The following is a 22,734-nucleotide window of genomic DNA, read 5'->3' on the forward strand; positions in this document are numbered from 1 at the left end:
ATAAATAATAATATTTTTGTTCATTTTAAATCCAGTATCTCAGGAATAACAATGAAAATTCTCGGTTAGCACACACTGCAAACCTTTAATATAATTAGACTTTGATCTGTGGGTTAAGCTAAACTGATTTGATTAAAATATGCATCAAGTTCCTGAGTACGTCAGGAAAGGGGGCGTGGCGACGTGCGTCACTGTAGCCACGTAATCCGAGAAGTAGGAAGTGCTTTAGTCGCAGAAGCAGCAGAGTGAGTATAAACTTCATCAGCTGTGTTCATATTAAAATGATCTAATGCCAAATAACAAAAACAGCTGTTATTAGTTTGCATATGTCTTGTTTTCGTTTGCAAGTCCGGATAATGTTTGCAGTTGTGCGATTAGGAATTTCATTCATTTCAGACTGAATTAAGTTATTATTTGTAATAATTGATTGTAGTAATTGTAATAATTGAATTCAATTATTACAATTTATAATTCTTTTAAAAAAATCAAACTTTACTTGGAAAATCTAAATTGCTAATTGTTGTTTATCTTGGGATTGGTTTATTACCGTAATTATTGTTTTGGTTATTGCATATATGTGCATCATAAATCACAGACTGCTTGGGGTTTTTAATTCTTAATTTTTATATAATAATTATTATATGCAGTGGTTTAATGTTAATCACAGTGGGTGATCCTGTTATTAACCACTTACTGTGCGCCCCTATTTTTGAGCATTTTCTGAAAAACGACATACCCAAATAAAAATGTCTGTAGCTCTTGAACCCTATGGTCTATATTTATAAATCTGGTATTGTTTGAAACTAGACACTTGAACCTTTGTTACTCTGGAGTCATAATAACTCAAAATTAGTATAGCAACAGAGTAAAACAAGGTAAATTGTACATGAAAGTGACTCACGATATCTTTGAATGAAATTCACTAAGGGAAAAATGGATGAGGCTTTAATGCTATTGGCCTGAAAAGCTGTGCCATGTGATAATGATGTCATTAGGTCAGATTGAGTTAGACCTATCGGACTGCGCCATCTAGAGTTTCATGCCAGAACTCTGTATTTTATAAATAAGGCAGAAAAAAGTATACAAGTTGGTTGAGGGGTTTTGATTTGTAAATTCAAAAATGGCAGTGACACACTATTTTAAATTTAGAACTTTACATTTTACATTTAAAAATTAATGTTTTGAATTTAACATGTAAAACTGTACATTTTGAGTTTATATTTTTACATTTAAAATGCAAAACTTTGTTTCAAAATTGTACATTATTCTACATATTGAAATTCGAAATTATTATACATTTCATATTTCACAATTTACATTTTGAATTTTAAAGTTTAAATTTTGATTTGTAAATTATTTTGACCCTGCAGATGATGTGAGGACTAGGATATTTACATTTACATTTAGTCATTTAGCAGACGCTTTTATCCAAAGCGACTTACAAATGAGGACAATAAAAGCAGTCAAAACTAACAAAAGAGCAACAATATATAAGTGCAAATGACAAGTCTCGGTTAGCCTAACGCAGTACACGGGCGGTGCGGTGCGGGTTAACAGAATATAATTTAATCAAAATAAATGAATCAAGCTAAGTCGTTTATGTGTTTGTTTTCAGAGATGGCTCAGTTTGAGGAAGTATCTCAAAAGTCCAAGCTGCATCCGAAGCCGGAGGGCCTTGCGTTGCAGTATGGCACAGCTGGATTCCGCACTCACGCCAAACATCTGGATCACATCATGTTCCGCATGGGGCTGTTGGCAACTTTGAGGTCCAAAAAGACAAAATCCACCATTGGAGTCATGGTGACCGCTTCTCATAACCCAGAAGTAAGAAACACACCCATCTGTGTCCACATTTACTGTTATAACAATAGAATAGTGCGGCGTTTTTCACTTTCCGAGGACGTTCTGCAATGTTATCCTCATCATTTTCAGGAAGACAATGGGGTGAAGCTTACTGACCCCATGGGGGAGATGGTGACAGCGGTGTGGGAGGGATACGCCACACAGCTCGCTAACGCCGAGCAGGACTCTCTTCTCAAAGAACTGAAGGACATTATCGAGAAAGAGGACATCGACATGAGCGAGCCTGCAAGCATCTACGTCGGCAAAGACACCAGGTAGCCTGGCTTCTGTTTACACAGCGGGAAATTTAACAAGAGTTCAAATTGAAAGCTTAAGTACATAAAGAGAGAAGTTACCAAACCTGTAGACTTCATAGTTGCCAAGCCAGTAGATCAAGTCAGAAAACAGCCAACAGAGGTTTCACAGTCAGAAAATGTGATTGAACAGCCAGTGTAGTTGATTGTTATCATCATCAGGATTGATTTCATATACATATTACATACATATACCCTATTTCATTAAAAATATAATAAGCGAGACTTTCACTACTGGATTTATACTTACACAGAAATGTATACAAAAAAACGTTAAGACAACTTTCGAATAATTAAAAGTTACAGATGTTTCATACATGAGTACAGTTGTTTCAAGTATTGCACATATTGTGCAAATTATCTGTTTTTGAGATTTTTTTTTGTCATGTTGTTATTCCACAATTTCACTACTTTAGATATAGATCTATATTTTGTATTCGTTCTTATTTTTAAGAATAAGAACTTATTTTTTCAAAGAGCCTCTGAATTAATTTATAAATTAAATTAATATGTAAAAAAGAAAAAAAATGTAATATGTAAAAAAAAAAACGTAATGTAAAGCAAAAAGTATATTAATGTGTTTTATAAATTATCAACCAGATCACAAAAAAATGTCAACATATGCTTTTTTGCAACTCTTTCTTACAAAGCATGATTTATGAGGTACATACAGTTTTGTGTTGTAAAGAAGAAAAATATTATTTTATTCCACAACAAGAAAAAAAACAGTCACCAAATTATAAAGCACATAATTTGATAAATAATATATTGGTATGTAAATTGATTGAATGTAATGTATAAAATGCATAATTTAAGTGTAGTATTTTATCTCTCTTTTTGTTTTCTTCAGACCAAGCGGTGCTAGTCTCTCTCGGGCTGTACTGGATGGCGTTTCCAGTTTGGGCGGCAAAACTCATGGTGTGGTTATGGATTTCAAAACTTTTTTAATTTATTGACCTTGATTATTTTGCTTAAAAGCTCATTTAAAGTTGTCTTGCATTTGCATTATTTTTTAGATTATAAGTACAGCTTGTTATGGCAATACAAAGGTTGATGAATTGCTCTGTTGATTATATTGTGCCAGATTGATGGGTGTGTGTTTCTCTTTAAGACTATGGTCTGGTCACCACTCCCCAGCTGCATTATATGGTGTGCTGTTGCAACACGCACGGCTGCTACGGCAGTCCCACTGTTGAGGGCTACTACCAAAAACTCTCACAGGCTTTCCTTCAGCTCACCCAGAACGTAAGCGAGACATAAAAACAGCGAGCATTAATGATGGTGATTATTTCTAGCATTATTTGCTTCCCTATTTGTATTCCAAAGGCCTCAAACCGCACAGATGATCAGAAGAGGCTTCTGGTGGATGGAGCCAACGGCATCGGCGCATTGAAGATGAGAGAAATGGAGCCGTTTCTTCGCTCCAAACTGCAGGTGGTGCTTTCGAATGACAGCAGTAGTGGGAAACTCAACCACATGTGTGGAGCAGATTACGTCAAAGTCCAGCAGAAAGCGCCTCAAGGTCTGTCTGAACTCCTTGAGGGGTGAAAACACATGGTCCTGTGAACGTCTCGGGAGAAAACTGCACCTCTGATCTCAGCAGGGAAAAACCCTTTCATATGAAGATGGTGCAATATTTGTGTTTGTATTAACCAAGATAGTTTATTTTATGATATAATAATAGAAGCCTTGAAAAACACTACACTACTGGTCAAAAGTGTGGAATAATTATGCTTTTTTTAAATGTTTTTGAAAATTATTTTTTTTAAATGTTTATGCTCACCAAGGCTGTATTTTATTTTATTGTGCAATATTATTACAGTTTAAAATGACTGTTTTCTATGTATTTTTAGGTGTAATTTATTCCTGTGAATTTATTCAGCTTCATTACTCCAGTCTTCATTGTCACATGATCCTTCAGAAATCATTCTAATATGCTGATTTGCGTCTATATTATCAATGTTGAAAATGTTTTTGCTTCTTAATATTTTTGTTTTGCATTTTTTAGGAGACTTTGATGAATAGAATGTTCGAAAGAACAGCATTTATTTGAATTATACATTTGTGACATTGTAACATTAAAAATATCTTTACTCTCACTTTTATCAATTTAATGCTTCACTGCTTAATTTATTTAATGTATATTTTTTTAAATCTTACCTATGCCAAACTTCTGAATGGTAGTTTATCACATTTTCCACAAAATCTTTAAGCAGCAAAAATTGTTTTCAATATATACAAATGATAAGAAATGTTTAATGAGCAGCCAATCAGCATTTTAGAATGATTTCTGAAGGATCATGTGACACTGAAGACTGCAGAAAAAAATTCAGCTTTGCCATCACAGGAATTTTTAGAGAATATTAAAACAGAAAACTTATTTTAAATTCTAATAATATTTAACAATATTTCAGTTTTGTTCTGTATTTTGATCAAATAAATGCAGCCTTGGTGAGCATATTAGACTTATTTTAAAATGATTAAAAAATCTTTGTTGTTATTATTATTCCAAACATTTGACCAGTAGTGCACATCATTCTTTCATACAGAATTATCTGAGAAATCTCTCACTTTTTTCTCTCGAGGTATGAATATGGGAGTAGGTGAGCGCTGCTGCTCGTTCGATGGTGATGCCGATCGCATTGTTTACTATTACACCGACTCCAAAGGCTGCTTCCATCTGCTGGACGGAGACAAGATCGCTACTCTCATCAGCAGTGATATGATGTCATGCTGTTGTTATTAAACTGTTCAACGATACTTCAGTTTTCCATAACAATGCAAACTGTGCAGCTTCTCATTTGGATAAAGCTGAAATGCTTTTAAAATTGTATTCATGTGAAACCACCCAGTTTAGCATCTCCTTCATGTTTGATTTAGTTCTTCTGCTGGTCAAACGTCTTTTCATTGTGCAAATGAGTTCAGCGAATTTCAGTCCATCGGACAACAATTCTACATGCATGCTTATGTGATTGGCCCATTCAAGCTAACTTTTGATCTAGCTCTCCAGTTTAGAGACTTTAAAATCTATGATTTTTGAGTTTGTTAGTACACTATAACCAGTGTTTTTTGCTGGTATGTTGCAGGTTTTGTTTAGTAAAGCAGCACAGAAACAGATTCAGGAGCTGGTGAAAGACCCAAACACAAACGATGAGAGAAAACGAGCGGTGAAACTCCTGGAGAGCACAATCAATCTGATCAACCAGGTATAGACAAACACAAACACCATCAAACTAGATCATCAGATGTCTTATTTAAACTATTTTGTTTTTCAATACTTAACTCCCTTTCTCTCTTCTGCAGACGGTGGGAGACGCAATCTTGGATATGCTAGTGATTGAAGCAGTGTTGGCCATCAGAGGGATGTCTGTGCAAGACTGGCACGCAATTTACACAGACCTGCCCAACCGCCAACTTAAAGTCACGGTGTGTGCTTGTGTGTGTGTCTGTGAGGTGTATGAGTTTGTGTGTATGTTTAACTGTTGTACTCTGCAGGTGTCAGACCGGCGTGTTATAGATACAACAGATGCAGAAAGGAGGGCCGTGACTCCAGAGGGTCTGCAGGACGCCATCGACTCGCTTGTTAAGAAATACAAAACCGCTCGGTCCTTCGTTAGACCGTCTGGAACTGAAGATGTGGTCAGAGTCTATGCTGAGGCTGACACACAGGTACACATCATTATTATGCTCATTATATATCTCAATATATTTAATTGTAAATGTATATTTTCTGTGTTTATGTGCAGGAAAATGCTGATCGTCTGGCTCATGAGGTCAGTCTGGCTGTGTATCGTCTCGCTGGAGGAGTCGGAGACGAGCCAAAACCTTTACACTAATCAAGCATTCATGCAAGCAGTCAGTCTGAATCCATCCAGTGAAATATATGAATACTGTAAATGTACAGTAGACTAGTATTTGTTGCAAAATTGTTTTGAATGTTTTGGGAGATGACGGATGTTAATAGTTTACTCTTTGTACTGTATGAATGACCAACAATCTTTATAAATGGAAGTGTATGATTATGTTAAACCGTGATCTGTGTGAGCCTTTGTTTACACTAATTTAATTACAGAAAAATCAAGTTTTGCTATTTTTTTTTAAATAGATTATTGATTATAGAAGAAAATATCTTTCAATTGTTTGGGGTAAGATATTTGAATGTTTTTGAAAGAAGTCTCTTCTGCTCACCGAGGCTGCATTTATTTGATAAAAATACAGTACAAACAGCAATATTGTGAAATATTAGTACGATTTAAATATGGTTCTATTTAAATCTATTTTAATATGTAATTTATTCCTGTGATGTCAAAGCTGAATTTTCAGCATCATTACTCCTGATGCTTCAGAAATCATGCTAATATGCTGATTTGCTGCTCAAGAAACATTTCTGATTATTATCAATGCTGAAAACAGTTGTGCTGATTAATATTTTTGTGGAAACCATGGTAATTCCTTTCCAGGATTCTATGATGAAAAGAAAGTTCAAAATAACAGCATTTACTTGAAATAGAAATCTTTTGTGGCAATGTAATAGTCTTTCTGTTACATTTGATCAATTTAAATGCATCCTTAGTAAGTAAAAGTATTTCTCTAAAAAAAAAAAGCAAAACGAAACAAAAACTAATTACTCCAAACTTTTCAATAGTAGTGTATGTGCAAACGATATTGGGCAGCTTTCTAATAAAAACCTTATTGTACTAAATAAAATAGAGATTGGGTGAATTAGAACTCATGTAAAGCATACTGGATTGGATGTAGCATTATGTGATTTTATACCAATGTTTTTTTGCTATAAAGTTACTGCATGGGTACTCATCAAATAATCAAATAAATATTTTATCACCATCTTCCTGTAAAAAAAAAAAATCAAATTTTCTTGCTATATGAGAGCATTGCTTCTCTGAGTATGCCATATATGCACTTCAGACACAGAAAAACTGCACTAAAACAACCTCAGGCACTGCTGCTATGCAATCAAACTTTATTTGTTGTGAAGAATCAGTTGACACATGGTTAAACGCTTAATACACCCAGTTACAGTTTAGTCAAAGCACAAAGCAGGTAGCAAAGGTCGAGAGACTTTTTGTGACGTTTGGTTTGTCACAGGTTTTGATAATGGAATGTGAGATCTGAGCAACAACAACTCTAAATGAATAAACTTTGATATGGAGGTTTGGAGGGAGATCACATGACTCTAATTCAATCGTTCTCCTCTGCAGCACCAGAGATAGTGATGGTACGTTCTTGTGTGTCCCTTTGAAAGGTGTCCTCATCTGTCTTAACTGTTCTACAACCAAAGAGAGATGGGTATTAGCTTCTACAACAACATTAAGAAACATTTACATGCATTTTAATGGACTTTTAATATAATAACTTGAAAAAGTATTGTTTTGTTTTGTAATATTGTGTTGGAGTGGTGTACTTGTACCTAATGAGGAGGGTCTTCCTCTCCGTCATCTCTACAGCCTGCTCGTGAGTGAACTCCAGAGACTCGTGATGGTTGTGGTCAACTATTGTGCTGCTGGAGAGCATCTTCTCAGAGGCAGCTGAGCTCACCGCTCCACTGTGGGCTGCTGCTGCCCCAAAAACACTGCTGACCGTTCCTGCGCTCACGCTCATGAGAGACAGACCGCTCACCATACTGGACAAGCGACTGTCTTCTCCCTCTATCAGCTTCCTGCAAAACCACAGGTGAATCAAACAGGGTTAGACATGGGTATAGTTGCCAAGAATTTTGAACTATGTGTATATGGCAAAGTGTTAACCATTTTTAATCACCATATTATGGAAGCCCATTTCTACCATGGGATGAAAAAAGGTAATTGTAACTTTTTATTTCACAATTCAAAACCTTTTTCCCACAATTTTGAGAAAAAAGACAGAATTGTGAGAAATGAACTTGCAGTTCTGAGGAAAAAAGTCAGAAACTTGCAATTGCGAGAGAAAAGTTGGAATTGTGACATAAAAAGTTGTAATTACCTTTTTTATTTTTTATTGAATTGCGAGATGTAAACTCTCAGAAAAAGACAGAATTCCTAGATTTAAACTTGTAGTTCTGAGAAGAAAAGTCAGAATTATGAGATATAAACTTACAATTGCAAGAAAAAAAGTCAATATTGTAAGATAAAAAGTCGCAATTAACTTTTTAATTTATTAATTCCTTGTTGGAAAAAAAAAACTGAATTGCGAGATGTAAACTCAGAATTCTGAGGGGAAAAGACAGAATTCCTAGATTTAAACTTGTAGTTCTGAGAAGAAAAGTCAGAATTATGAGATATAAACTTAATTGCAAGAAAAAAGTCAATATTGTAAGATAAAAAGTCACAATTAACTTTTTAATTTATTAATTCTTTGTTGGAAAAAAAACTGAATTGCAAGATGTAAACTCAGAATTCTGAGGGGAAAAGACAGAATTCCTAGATTTAAACTTGTAGTTCTGAGAAGAAAAATCTGAATTATGAGATATAAACTTTCAATTGCAAGAAAAAAGTCAATATTGTAAGATAAAAAGTCACAATTTTTAATTTATTAATTCCTTGTTGGGAAAAAAAACTGAATTGCAAGATGTAAACTCAGAATTCTGAAGGAAAAAGACAGAATTCCTAGATTTAAACTTGGAGTTCTGAGAAGAAAAGTCAGAATTATGAGATATAAACTTAATTGCAAGAAAAACATTTCAATATTGAAAAGTCAATATTGTAAGATAAAAAGTCGCAATTTAACCTTGTTGGAAAAAAAAAACAGAATTGCGAGATATAAACTCAGAATTAAGACGGGAAAAAGGTTAGAATTGCGAAATGTAAACTCAGAATTGCAAGAAAAAAGTCACAATTCTGAATTTTTTCTTAGAATTGAGAGTTTTTATCTTGGAACTCTGAGGTTATTTCTCGCAATTCTGATTTTGCATCTTAAAAAAAGTCTAAATTGCGAGATATTATGTATTGCTCGTTCGAGGTGATGAGGTGTGATGGCAGCCCTGCAGTACCTGTATGTGGTGATTTCAATCTCCAGCGACATCTTAACGTTGAGCAGATCCTGATATTCTCTCAGCAGAAGTGCGATCTTCCCTTTAATAGACTTCAGTTCCTCCTTTAGCGTCTCAATACGGATCTATGACACATGATTTAGTGAGATCTTCAAATCAAATCAAATCAAAGTGCCCACCCTGGGTCTCAATGATATTCTCCCCTAAAAAATCTATAGTTGATCAATTTGATTGGCTGCATTCGAAATCATCTGTTAGATAGTATGTGAAAAGAGTAGAATTTACAGCATTCATAAAACAGTAGATAAAATGTAGCTGGATGACCTACAATGTCCATCGATATTCTGATGTGCAAATATGATGGACACTTTAGCATAGAATAGAATAGAATATACTTTATTGTCCCATTTCTGGGAAATTCATCTTGGACTCCATGACCTGGCCAGTACACAATACAGCTTACATAACACAGTACAAACAATCAATAATTTATGCATAAACAAATATATTAAGAAGCTACAGTACTATACATCCAGTATCTATCCACTATTTACTATCCATTAGTCTACAGATTTGGGAATTTAAGTGTATAGCAACAAACCTACGCCGATATAGGTCCAGATTAAATTTATACTATATATAATGCGTTTTTTAACAGTTGTCAAGTAATATTACTTTTCAAAATAAGTACATACTTAGTATGTGATTTTGGACGCAGCCAATGTGACATGTTCTCTCTACATTGAAGGGGGTGTGGCTTTACCAGTAGCTCCTCCTCCTCTTTCTTGTATCTCTCCTGTGCTTCCTTCATCTGGAGCAGCAGTGCTTCATTCCTGTTCTTAAGAGCGTCCAGTTCTCTCTGTTTATTCTGAATCTGAAAACACATGAGCATTAAGTTTATAAGGCAGTACAGTTAGGTGCTTTTGTTATATGAGGCACAGGACAGGAATACTGCCCATTTCCCAAACCTCTCTCTTGTAAGCTGTGATTTCCTCTCTGACGCTCCTCGCTGTTTCCACGTGCCGTGACGTTGCTTTGTTTAGATCTTGAAACTTCGCTTTATACCAAGCGTCCATCTCCTAGTGAACACCGGTTGGGGAAAACATGAGCATATGTGAGCAAAACAGTTCAGTTTAAGAGATATTGAGGTTTATTTTTGTCTCATCCTGATTACCTGCAGGTTTTGAGCGGCGATACTGTCATATTGAGCCTGGATCTGTTTGAGGGCGGATGCCAGATCAGGCAAAGAGAAGGCCACATCTACTTTAGCCACTGATCCATAAATCTGAGCCATCAGCTCCTCGATTTCCTGACATACAGAAAATGTAGATAAATCAAAACTTTTTAATTATTTACCTTATTAATGCAATGAAATACCCAGTGATTGTCAATAAAATCACACAGCAATTCAACAATATTCTCTATATTTTTTTATAACACTGATTATATTTCTAACACATTTAACAACAAAATTGTACATTTGGCACACTGTAAAAAATGTTGCTGTCTTAGGTTTTTAAGAAAAATAAATTCATCTAAAATAATATTAAACTGACTTAAAAAATGTAGTTAAATCTTATATAACTTAAAAATAAAGTTGAAAGTGGTTTATTTTTTTGATACGGTAATGGAAAAACATATGTTGCCATATTACATTACATTATATTATATTATACTATATTATATTATATTATATTTATAATAATTTGATGAGATTTATAATATTAAATAATATTATATTGAAATGCACCTTTTTGTGAATCCTCTGCATGAACTCAAGCTCCACTTCCAGGTTTTCCAGTCGTTTTTCCAAGGCAATTCGGGCGGATGTGGCTGCATCCACATCCTAGTAGACAGAGGGAGTTTGAGCCCCAATCATTGTGCAAAACCAAGTGATGTTACACTTTCTGTATTAAGTTGGACCTTACCGGTCTGAAGGCTTCAATTTCAAGCTCTGCCTTTTTCCTGGCCTCCACAGCCTCCTCGTATTTCACCTTCAGCATTTCCAGCTGACCTGCCATGGCATCCTTTGCTGCTACCGCCAGATCCTACAAAAGCAAAGGTAGAAATGAGCAAGTAATGATCAAGTTATGGTCTAAATGTGTAAGTGAGTAAGTCGTAATGGCCCTGTGGTCATCCCTCACCCGCTGGACTTTCATCTGGTCAGCAATCCTCCTCAGCTCCCTCAGCTGGTCCTCATAGAGCAGTCGCAGACCGGACGGCTTCACATGGTGGCTCTTAATGCCATCAATTTCTGCCTCCAGCAGCTTGTTGCTCTGCTCCAGAGAGCGCACCTGTAACAAGCACACTCACACTCACAGGCTGGTCTTTAAAGTGGGAAAGCAAAAGGAGAAGATGGAGAAGCGTGCCTCAGAAGTGTCTTACCTTCTCGATGTATACAGCCAGGCGGTCATTGAGGGCGACCATCTCCTTTCTCTCGCCGGTGCGTGTGCTGAGGAAAGCCTGGTTCTCAGCGGCTGCAGCGTCCAGGTCCACTGCGCCTCCAGCAACCCCCAAACTCATGCCCAGACACAGCGCTCCCATACTCACACTGCTGGACAAGGACACAAAACATAGATTTACCATGCTTATTATTGTAAAACTTCATATTTCTTTTCATGTTAATCATAGAAAGTAATACAAAATACAAACTATTTGACAAAATGAATGATTAAATATAACAATAATGGAATAAAACATTATTATTATTATTATTATTATTATTATTATATTTTAGTCTATTTTAGCCAGTGTTATTGTAGTATCATTGATAAATAATATTTTGAATTAGATAATTAGATAATTATTTGAATTTTATTTTTACATTTCCAGCTTTGTCTGTTTAGTCAAAGTTTTAGTAATTTTGTGTTTTTGTCATTTTTAGCACTTAAAAAAAAAAGTCTATAAGTTTAATTTTTAGTGTTAGTTTATTTAGTTTTAGTTATTTTACTTCAACTTAAACTAAACAAAAAATGAGAATTGTTACCCAGGCAGCTAGCTAAAATAAAATCAATTTAATTTTTTTATGTTATTTGAAGTAATGAACATGTTTTTAATGCTTATAATTTTAGTTTATGATAATAACCAATATATATTATATTATATAACATTATATTGTTATATTATATTATATTATTATAGCATAGTATATTGTTGTTTTAGTATCATTGATATGCTTGTATATTGATATGCAATAGTTTTTGTTTATATTTTGAATTAGATTTTATTTCTACATTTTCTGTTTTCATTTTAATTTTAGCTAAAATTGTACACAGTTTTTTTTATTATTATTATTCAGTTTTAGTTTTTAGTTTTAGGCTAGTTATCTACTGTACTTCGACCTAAAGTAAGCAAAAATGAGAAATGTTCTAGCTGAAATAAAATAAGTGATGATAGCCTGTTAAATATATTATATAGGCTACTTTATTATGAGGCTTACCTGGTCATGCGTGATTTGCGGGATCCGGAGAGCGCCCTGCGGGTGCAGCTGGCGGAGCGGTGGCGCGCGGCTCCTCGGGTGGGCGAAGGGCTGGAGACCCGCACCTGAAGCGTGGAAGCGGAGCTCAGGCCACCCTCGAAGTGACGGCGGTAAGAAGACATCCTCTCTGGGCTGTGACTCATGGTGAAGCTGGTGGTTCCTCTACAGAAGCGTTGCGTCCCGTTCCCTGATGAGGGGCTTTATACCTGCTGTCCTGTCCGGAGGAGGAATGTCAAACCTCAGTCTGACACAGAGTCAGCTATCTGACGGCCCACCGCGAAGAGATGCACCGCGGTAAAAATAGACGAGTGAGCTTTCCTGATGAAGATGGCAAGCCTGAGAGCCCCATTAATTAAATTCTCTGCTAAAACTTGGAGACTGAAAGTAGCCTACCGTATCAAAGAATGGCATGCTGGTATAGCTAATTATAATCGTTATAGAGTCACTGTATTATGTTCAGGAAACAAACAAGCAAACAAACGCATAAATAAATAGCACTATTATTATTATATAGGCCTGCATATAGCATCTTATCAAAGTGCCATAAGATATTATTTGTTACATTTAAATAGTTTAATATTAATAATAATAATAATACTACTACAGTAAAATGATATTATTTACAATATTTTTTATAATGTGGCTCTTTTTTTTATTAAATTATTTGTTATTGTATTATATTCTATTTATTATTTAAAGTTGATTATCATCTTTCCTATTTTCATATGAACTTGGATTATTCTATTCTATTATAATAGTACAATAATTATGTAATATGAGTTATTTATATTATATTATTTTAAAGTTGATGTTACATTTTCATATAAACTTGGATTATATTTTTTACAATACTTTTTATATCATGAGGTATTTTATATCATTTACATTTACATTGTCATATCATGAGCTATATATTGTATTATATAGTTTTATATAATAAAAACAGCAACAACAGTATACAATTATATTATCTACAATAATTATATAAAATTGTTTCTTTATATTATATTATATTATAATATATAATATTATATTAGTACAATAATTATGTAATAGGAGTTATTTATGTTATATTATTTTATTTAAAGTTGATGTTATATAAACTTGTTATATAAACTTGGATTATATTATTTACAATATTTTTTATATCATGAGCTATATATTATATTATATATTATATAGTTTTATATAATAACAACAGCAATAACAACAGTATCATTGTATTATCTACAATAATTATATAAAATTAGTTATTTCTATTCTATTCTATTCTATTCTATTATGCCTTTTAATAGCAGAGATACGTTTATTTGTATAAAAGAAGAAGAGCGCAGGACTCGGTCCGGAACTGATGCGTAAATGTGTTTCCTCCCGGACCGTTTTCATGTGCACATTGAAATTCTACGGAGTGTTTTTTGTGTCGCGCTCCTCGTCTGATTAGATCAGAGTATCGTTTTATCTTAACACAATTTAACATCACATTAAGGCTGATTTTCTACCTCAATCACCTCAAGATGGCAGGGAACTTCTGGCAGAGCTCACATTAGTAAGTAGAGACGTGTTTGACGACATAAATCGAGAACATTAAAGCAGTTTCTAGAGGTTTTGCTATTGCTGCGAAGCTGTACGAGAAATAAAAACATTAAAATTCATGGATTTGCCTGATTAAAGCGAACTATTTACAAAATATCGGTTAATGCCGTGATAAAGAATAGATACTAGAATAAATGTCTTTTATTTTCGGAACAGTATAAATATTTGGATTATTAGCTTTAGCCGGCTGGCTAGTGGCTCTGGACTGAAGAAACTATAGAGAAATTGAATTTACGAATTATGAGCATAAATGTGTGTTATTCACGGCATGAGTTCATATTCATCTTTTTAACTGATTTCAGGATTTTCAATTAGTATAATATTGTGATGTTTTGATGCTTGTATGAAGTTTGGATATGAAGTGACATTAGGAGTATATTAAATATACACTATAATGCTGCTGTGTTGGTTTGTATGTTATTCTTTTATGATTTCTGAATTTGAAGTGTCTGATGTTTGTTCTCATCAGTCTGCAGTGGGTTCTGGACAAACAGGATCTGATGAAGGAGAGACAGAAAGATTTCAAGTTCCTCACAGAGGAGGAATATTGGAAGCTACAGATATTTTTTGCCAATGGTTTGGAGATAAATTGTTTATAAATATAAATACGCCCCTGTTCTGAATTAATACGTTAATGCAGATTTTCAGGTGTAATTCACCTGTGTTGTATTTTAAGATGGATTTTTTTAAGGATGTGTTAATTGGAAGTCTAAAGGAATAAAATTGGTCTTTAAACACTTTAAATAGTTTAATTTGTCATCTTGTGGCAGTGATTCAAGCCTTGGGGGAACACTTGAAACTCAGGCAGCAGGTCATTGCCACGGCAACTGTCTACTTTAAGCGTTTCTACGCCAGGTGAGCGGGTCATTGCCTCGGTTACAGCCTTCACGTCCTCTGTAAAAATGTATACTTGTCTTCTAGATTGATGGCCCTTTTCAAGTACACTTGCATGAAAGTAAAAGAAAGCTCTTGGCTTGTTTCCAGGTACTCTCTGAAGAGCATAGACCCTGTGCTGATGGCCCCCACATGTGTGTTTCTGGCCTCTAAAGTAGAGGTAAACGGTCTCAGTATGGCAATTTCTGCTGAAAGATGCCTAAATTAAAATCTTAATGAAATCAAATTCTGTCCTTAACAGGAATTTGGTGTTGTTTCGAACACACGCCTTATTTCAGCAGCAACGTCTGTGTGTAAGTGATTTATATTTTACAAACTCATCAAACAGTATCAGATATTACTGCAGAAATGCATTTTTGAATATTATGTGCTTATGATATTCAAAGGTTAATATAAAGTACAGGGTTTCTGTGGGTCTTAAAAATCTTGATTCACGCTTCCACAAATGAAGGCCTAAAATAACAGCAGAAAGTCTTTAAATCATAAAGTCATGGCAGTAAATGTTGCATGCACTGCAAAAAAATGATTATCTTCCATAGTATTTTGTTTTCCAGTGCAAATGTCTAAACACCCTTAAATCAAGATTAGTGCTGTGAAATCGATTAATCGCATCCAATATACTTAAACTTCACTTTTTAGACATAATCACCAAATATCTTCACTATCAGTAAGGTTTAGGAATCCCAGATCACAAAAAGCATGCTAACTTGTCTTCCTCATGTGACCTTTTCATACTAATGGAATAAATGCATCTTTTTCTTTTTGTAACAGTGAAAACAAGGTTCTCTTATGCCTTTCCAAAGGAGTTTCCCTTCCGAATGAACCACGTGAGTCAAACGTCTGTGCTTTACTACGCAGAAAACTTATGAGACACTGATCTGGCATGTAGGCGAGTGTGAGTGTAGGCAACTTGATACTGCAGTCCAAGTTGTTGGTCTCTTACTGAGACGAGTTTCTCTGGAAAGAATGACTTTGCTCCATATCAGGATTTTGGAAATCTGACAGCGTCACTAGACATCTAGATAATAAGTTCTTGTAACTGTCTGATTCATATGATGGAAACGCTGTGTGTGTGTGTGTGCTGACGATGCAGCCTTCTGTCACGTCTTAAGTGTCACCAAGTTTAGGAGTGACATTCCTCACACTCATGATAAGTGACTGTTGGTTTTGGCAGCTCATGTCTCGGGCTGGTGATAAGTGCGGTATGATTACAAACTGTTATTTTTTGGGTACGCCACGCCAAGGGAAACATCTCAGAGGTCTGGTGGAACGTTTATGGATCATCGTAATGGGAAAGATGATCATTAGTGCACATAACGTGTTAGTTAGCACATTAGTGTGACGATTTCGCGGTGAACTCATGCTTCTCTCTCTTTGTCTAGATCTTGGAGTGCGAGTTCTACTTACTGGAGCTCATGGTTGGTATTGATTCATCTTCTTTAGGATGTTTGTTTTTGGCATCTGTTCATGGATGTTTGGTTTGGTTTTGTTTCAGGACTGCTGTCTGATCGTGTACCACCCTTACAGACCGTTACTGCAGTATGTGCAGGACATGGGTCAGGAGGACATGCTGCTGCCGCTGGCTTGGTGAGGAGCGTGTGGCTTCAGACGGCATGAAAAACACAACCACTGTTCATTGTGCTTTATAAGTCGGTTTGAGCCGTCTAAGTGGGCGGTAAAGAAAAAGTTTAAATGTTGACTTTACACTTATAAGTTTGCCTATATGAGACTCTTGCTTCTGAATCTATGCATCTGCCAAAAACTCTTCGGTCTCTGTCCACCCTGTTTTCAGTGTAAGAGCATTTGTAACATGAATGTGTGAGGCATCCAGTGTCATGTGCTTCCAGCAGTGTTATTTTAGTATTATTAGGCACTGCTGTATTAGCTTTTTTTTTTTTTTTTTTTACATTTTAATTTTAGTAATTTTTATTTTTTATTTTATTGTGTGCTTTTGCCATTTTTATTAGATTTTGTTTCCTTTTAAATATTAGTATTTGTTTAATTAGTAATTTGTTTATATTAGTAACTTACTTGAGTTAGTTGCCAACATAACTAATTTTCATTTAGCTAAGCTTTTCATCTAATATTTATTTTTTATTTTAGCCTTATTTAATTAAATGTTTTAATTTTAGTTAATGATAATCCGGGCTTCCAGTTATTTTAATTGTACAAAAACAAGTCTTTTATGTTGCTTGATATTGCAAACTGCTATTTCTTATCATATTATTTTAATGTACTATCTTAATTATAAACACATTGGTTTGTAGCACAAATAGTTTTAGCATTTACTGCAGGGTTATTATAGTTGATATAGTAATAGAAATAGTTGTAGAAATAAACTGAAATAAATTATAATTGTTTTATTTCAGCTAGTTGCCAAGGCAGCATTTCTCATTTTAAATTAGTTTAACTTGATGTATTAAAATAACTAAAACTGAATAAAAATTTATAAAAACTATAGACATAAACAAACAAAAAATGACAAATGCACAACAAAGTTACTAAAGCGTTTAGATGAAAGCTGCAAATCTTAAAAGTAAAACTGATTTAAAATATTAATAAAAACTATAATACATCTCAATGATACTAAAATAACAGCACTTTTACAGCACTTTCGATTTATTCTAGTTATTTACCTAAAGCAGCTAATGAATCAGAAGTCTTGCACATTTACAGAGAATGGCTTACTTCCGCGTTGCGAAATAAGCTGAATAAGTGGACATGAATGTCCTGTGAATGTGTGCAGGAGGATAGTGAACGACACCTACAGGACAGACCTGTGTCTGCTTTATCCTCCATTCATGATTGCACTGGGTAAGAACAAACTTCCTACACTTAATCCAGCAGGTCCTATGCTTGCAAACAAGCAGATGATTTGAAGCTTTAGATCTGAATGACTGTATAACAGCTTGACACATCACATACCAGTGAGCAGAGTTACAGATTCTGTCTCCTTCCTCCTCCAGCCTGCCTGCATGTGGCCTGTGTGGTGCAGCAGAAAGATGCCAGGCAGTGGTTCGCTGAGCTGTCTGTTGACATGGACAAGGTAAGACATGTGCAGCTGTAAAATAAATGAATGAGTGCTGTGTACATTAACATTGAAGCTTTTCTGGCACAGATCCTGGAGATCATCAGGGTGATTCTGAAACTCTATGAGCAGTGGAAGAACTTTGATGATAGGAAGGAAATGGCTACTGTGCTCAACAAGGTGCCCAAACCCAAACCCCCTCCTAACAGGTACGGCAGACTGCAGACCTCAGTTATCAACATCACACAACACTATATTTATTTATATGGAAACAGCCTGGGGTGCTTATTTCTCCACTGCAAAGAGAAACAATGAAAAGAGGCTAATTGTATTATTTATATAAGCTCATTCTGTCCATATCAATGCATAAGGTCTTTGCAACTCATTGCAAATGTCCTGGATGAAAGTACAATTATAGGATTATAGTACAGTTATTTAATTTAAAAAAAAATATCTTAAAGGGTTAATGGCACAGCTTTTACACATTTGCACCACATTTAATGTGGTTATGAAGCCCAATGATTTTTTTAGTATTATTTATAAACTTTTATAGTATTTATTAATATTTTGAATTAGTTTTCATGTTTATATGTTCAGTTTTAATTTTAGTTGACATTTTACAAATTTTATCTACTATTATTTTTATTTATTTTATTATATTTTTGCTGTCTATATAGCTTTAAATTTAAGTTAGTTGCGAAGGCAACCTTTTCAATTTAAAGTTTTTAAAATGTAAGTTTTCATCCAATATTTATTTATTTTTATTTTATTTTAGCTGTACTTCGATTACCAAAGTTTTTTTTTTAATATTTAGAAAAGTAGAAAAAAGCCCTTTATTAAAGCCTGTTTTATGTTTAAATATTTTTTTGTCTTTTTTTTTTTAAGTACTTTTTTCATTTTTATTTATTTTTTTATTATTTTTTGTAATTATTTTAGAACTCAAATTTATTTTATTTCAGTTAGCTTAAGTTCAAGTTTTTCTTCTAATATTTATATTTTATTTTATTTCACAATTATTTCAATCACAGAAAAAGTTTAAATAGTTTTAGTTTTGAATAAAATGGAAAAGCCCTTTATTAAAGCATGTTTTATGTATAAAGAATTTTTATTTCATTTTTAGTTTTAGTAATTTTAGTACTTACACTTATTTCAGTTAGTTGCCAAGGCAGTATTTCTAAGTTTAGTTTATATTTTATTTCAGCTGCCAAAATTATTTCTCACCTCACCTCTGCGCCTGTATTTTCTTGCTTTTCATACAACAGTGAGACTGACCAGAGCTCAAACGGGAGTCAAAACAGCTCGTACAGTCAGTCCTAGAGCGGCCCCTGCTGGAGGACCTGAGGCGGAGTGATTCGGAGAGGCAAACACAGCACATCCTGGCACATCTGATCGCTGCTTTTCACAAGCACATTGTGTTATGACCGTGGGGAAACCGATTCCTGGCACACACATCCTCTCTTTCCTCTCTGGGTTTTTCCAGCAATCAGAGCAGATAGAATGATGCCACCTCCTTCCTTCCTTCCACCAATCAGAGCAGCCCGTGTCAGAACTGCTCACCAATCGGAAATCTGCTTTGATGTAGAGTTTCTTGCCAAGCTTAAGGCTATGGTTTTGAATGTTACGCACCTCATTGGGTATCTGCTTGATTAAGAGGGGTGCTGTTTTCCCAGATCTTGTTAGTCGATGATCCTGACTTCCTTGAAAAGTCCCATGAAGCTTTCTTTCAGCGGACGCTCTGGGAACTAAGAAAACTTTATTTTTTTTCTGTCTTAGAGAGACGAAGAGAGAGTGTGTGTTTAACCGCAAATGTATTTGTATGCGTGCCTCTCGTTGACCATATCACAGTTTGTATTCCTCAGGGAAACGGATCAGTCCTCTCTACAAAGTGGCTGTCTGTAAACTGATTGGCCACAGGGCTATGTGACTGCGATCTTTTGAACCCTCGTACTGTGTAATCAAATCCTGATTGGATATTTGACGTGCGTGTGGATGTGAGTTAGAATGCACAAGTGACACAGATAGTTGAGTTGATCCCTCAAACTGCATTGTAAATATGCTTTCCATATATAGCCCTTGACTTTGTTTTTATCATTTTTCTCTTATTATAAGTTTACTGTATGATTATGCTGTATGTGTACTTGCCATAACCCAAATGCTGTGTTTTGCTGTCATTCTGTTATGCTGAATTGATGTCTCTGTAGCTGCAGCACACTGAAGCATCCATCACGTTTAATGGAGGACAAGCCAATATCTTGAGAGTTTTGGAAATCTATTGAATAATTGAGATCTGCATCTTGGGTGTGGTTATCAAGTCCCTCACTTCCCATCATCTGCATCTCCACTGACGTCATTAGTTTGTGGGACATGTAATTAATTGTGGAAGGGCCTCAAAAGATTTTACAGTACTTACATGTTTGGCTGTGTTTTGGATGGCATTTTTGTTTTTGGCTTTGTCTCTCACTGAGGTTCTTTGTTAAGCTGAGCTTCAGGAGTGTTGCCTCATCTTTATTGAGTGAACTTGCATAAATGTGGCCCCTCTCAGTCATGCAGTGTATGTACTATTTGCCTGTAATATATTTGATGATGTGAGAGTTGTGGAGGGTGAGAGGGCTTGGAGTGGTCTTATTTCTTTATAATGGAGCTCAGAAGCCTTATTGAATAAAGCTGCTGTTGAAAAAAATATTACCAATTAGTTTTTTGTTTTGGCTTAAAAAGTGTCCTGTGTTAAAATCATTTAAAAGAGTTTAGAACATTTTTAAAACTGCACTTATAAAGTGTATATATATATATTACTTATTAAACTTATTTTAACGTTGCATTGGCAACTACCCGAAACTTATTTCAGCTAGTTGCCAATTCAACATTTCTCAGTTTCATTTAGTTTAATTTGATGTAGGGTGAATTCAGGTAAATAAACTTCTCTTTAAAATGACCAACAAAAATGTCCCAATTATCATGAATTAACCTACTGAAATAACTAATAAAAAATGATGAAAAACCTATTTAGATTTATTTGATCAAAAAAAATAAAATCGACAAAACACAACAAAATTACTTTTTTGGCTTTAAAATTTTTTAAATATGGCTTTAAAAAATTTAAACAAAAAATGTTAAAAAAAATAAAACTGAATTTTTCTTTAATACTTTCTTTAAAATCTCAATGATATTAAAATAACACTGATGTAAATAGTACATAGTAATCCTTTGTCCATGTGGTTAGTTGCAAAGCTTTCCACTATTTTTTGGAGCAAAAGAATGAAGCATTTACAAATTACTGAAACATTATTTCATATTATGTGACCTGTTATGAAATTGTTGTTACCAAACTGTAATGACAGTAGTGGATCTGACCAATGAGAGTGGAGAATCTGCGCGCACGCCCCGCCCCCCGCAGCATCAGCAGCCCCGCCCCTGGTGACGTGCGCTCTCAGCTGTGCGGTAAACAGCGGCGCGAGCGGCTGCGGATTGATGGCGACTCCAGCGCGCGTCAGGAGGCGACATCTGTCCTCAGACCCTCTGACCTCCACCCCGCGACACTGATGAAGCCTCCTCTGCCGGAGCCACAGCGGGCCGAAGGGCGGATAGAGGAGAGAGATGTACTGGCGCGTCGGCTTCGCCTGGAGCCGCTCCTGCGCGCTTGAGCTGGGCCGGAACAAGAGCTTCTCGCTCGGCTTGAGCGGCTCCGAGGAGCATCTGTCGCTGTATGGGTACATCATCGCCTACCCGCTGCAGGAGTACGGAGGGATCATGTCTGCGTTAGGCTTTGACTCCTGGTGGAGAAAAACGCTCTACATCACCGGGGGGGCGCTGCTCGCCGCCGCTGCCTATTTACTACACGAGCTGCTTGTCATTAGGTATCTATCTATCTATCCATCTATCCATCTATCTATCTATCTATCTATCTATCTATCTATGCAGTACTATTATAATTATTATTGCCAACCATGCAGTGTTTATATATTAGCATTTTATATATAAGCAATGCCTACACAGTAGTAGTAATAGTAATAATAATAATAATTATTATTATTATTGCTGTCTATGAAGGTATTATATTTTTGTATATATATTTAATATAAATATTTTATTAATCATTTTATTAGAAGTGCTGTAATTATTGTAAGTACTTATATATTTTTAAATAAAGCACGGCATAGGTAGGAATAATAATATGTGGTAGTAGTAGTAGTAGTAATAATAATTGCCATCTATGCAGTACTTATATGTATAAAAATATAATAATACATATAAGCGCAACATAGATAGTAGTAGTAGTACTTGAATAAAAACATTAAATGAAAATATTTTATAATAAATTTCTATAGATTATTAAATAAATATTAAAAGTATTATAAAGCACAAGCACTGCTTATATATACTACTACTACTAATATTATTATTACTATATATGCAGTGCTTGTGCTTTTAAATATATTAAATTTTTTATGGAAATATATTATGAAATATTTTTTTTCAGTGTTTTAGATTTAATGTAATATGTTTATATTTTAATATATTTTAAATGTTTTAGATTTAATTTATATATATTTTTATTTTATATATATATATATATATATAATATTTTATAAATAATATTTAA

At 34.7% G+C, this 22,734-nt stretch overlaps 4 protein-coding genes across 4 annotated transcripts in view; 3 read left to right on the forward strand and 1 right to left on the reverse strand.

Annotated features, from left to right (window-relative positions):
- The first annotated feature begins 201 nt into the window (after window positions 1-201).
- On the forward strand, window positions 202-6,295 carry LOC107725901 (phosphoacetylglucosamine mutase-like). The gene is made up of 11 exons (XM_016535319.1): window positions 202-245; window positions 1,616-1,824; window positions 1,933-2,117; window positions 3,007-3,074; window positions 3,268-3,401; window positions 3,483-3,678; window positions 4,742-4,873; window positions 5,220-5,362; window positions 5,460-5,582; window positions 5,652-5,825; window positions 5,903-6,295. Exons 2-11 carry the CDS (start codon window positions 1,618-1,620, stop codon window positions 5,990-5,992), a joined length of 1,452 nt encoding a protein of 483 aa, XP_016390805.1. The 5' UTR covers window positions 202-245; window positions 1,616-1,617; the 3' UTR covers window positions 5,993-6,295.
- Window positions 6,296-7,355: 1,060 nt separating this feature from the next.
- Window positions 7,356-12,762, reverse strand: LOC107725974 (desmin-like). The gene is made up of 11 exons (XM_016535412.1): window positions 12,581-12,762; window positions 11,527-11,695; window positions 11,286-11,435; window positions 11,070-11,189; window positions 10,892-10,987; window positions 10,316-10,450; window positions 10,110-10,220; window positions 9,905-10,015; window positions 9,142-9,266; window positions 7,585-7,833; window positions 7,356-7,443 (listed from the first exon to the last, which is right to left on the reverse strand). The coding sequence occupies exons 1-11, from the start codon at window positions 12,760-12,762 to the stop codon at window positions 7,356-7,358; spliced, it is 1,536 nt and encodes a 511-aa protein (XP_016390898.1).
- Window positions 12,763-13,983: 1,221 nt separating this feature from the next.
- LOC107726029 (cyclin-C) lies at window positions 13,984-20,806 on the forward strand. The gene is made up of 12 exons (XM_016535493.1): window positions 13,984-14,165; window positions 14,682-14,788; window positions 14,983-15,067; window positions 15,197-15,266; window positions 15,348-15,399; window positions 15,878-15,933; window positions 16,489-16,524; window positions 16,602-16,693; window positions 17,853-17,920; window positions 18,073-18,152; window positions 18,225-18,343; window positions 19,397-20,806. The coding sequence occupies exons 1-12, from the start codon at window positions 14,134-14,136 to the stop codon at window positions 19,449-19,451; spliced, it is 852 nt and encodes a 283-aa protein (XP_016390979.1). The 5' UTR covers window positions 13,984-14,133; the 3' UTR covers window positions 19,452-20,806.
- A 767-nt stretch (window positions 20,807-21,573) lies between these two features.
- LOC107726027 (failed axon connections homolog) overlaps window positions 21,574-22,734 on the forward strand; it is a 6,297-nt gene continuing 5,136 nt past the window's right edge. The window contains exon 1 of the mRNA XM_016535491.1: window positions 21,574-21,988. Coding sequence (XP_016390977.1) covers window positions 21,729-21,988 — 260 coding nt within the window. The 5' untranslated portion in view covers window positions 21,574-21,728. The remainder of the gene's footprint in view (window positions 21,989-22,734) is intronic.

The sequence above is a fragment of the Sinocyclocheilus rhinocerous genome, unplaced genomic scaffold (assembly GCF_001515625.1).
Source record: "Sinocyclocheilus rhinocerous isolate Xijiao unplaced genomic scaffold, SAMN03320098_v1.1 scaffold395, whole genome shotgun sequence".
NCBI lineage: Eukaryota > Metazoa > Chordata > Actinopteri > Cypriniformes > Cyprinidae > Sinocyclocheilus > Sinocyclocheilus rhinocerous.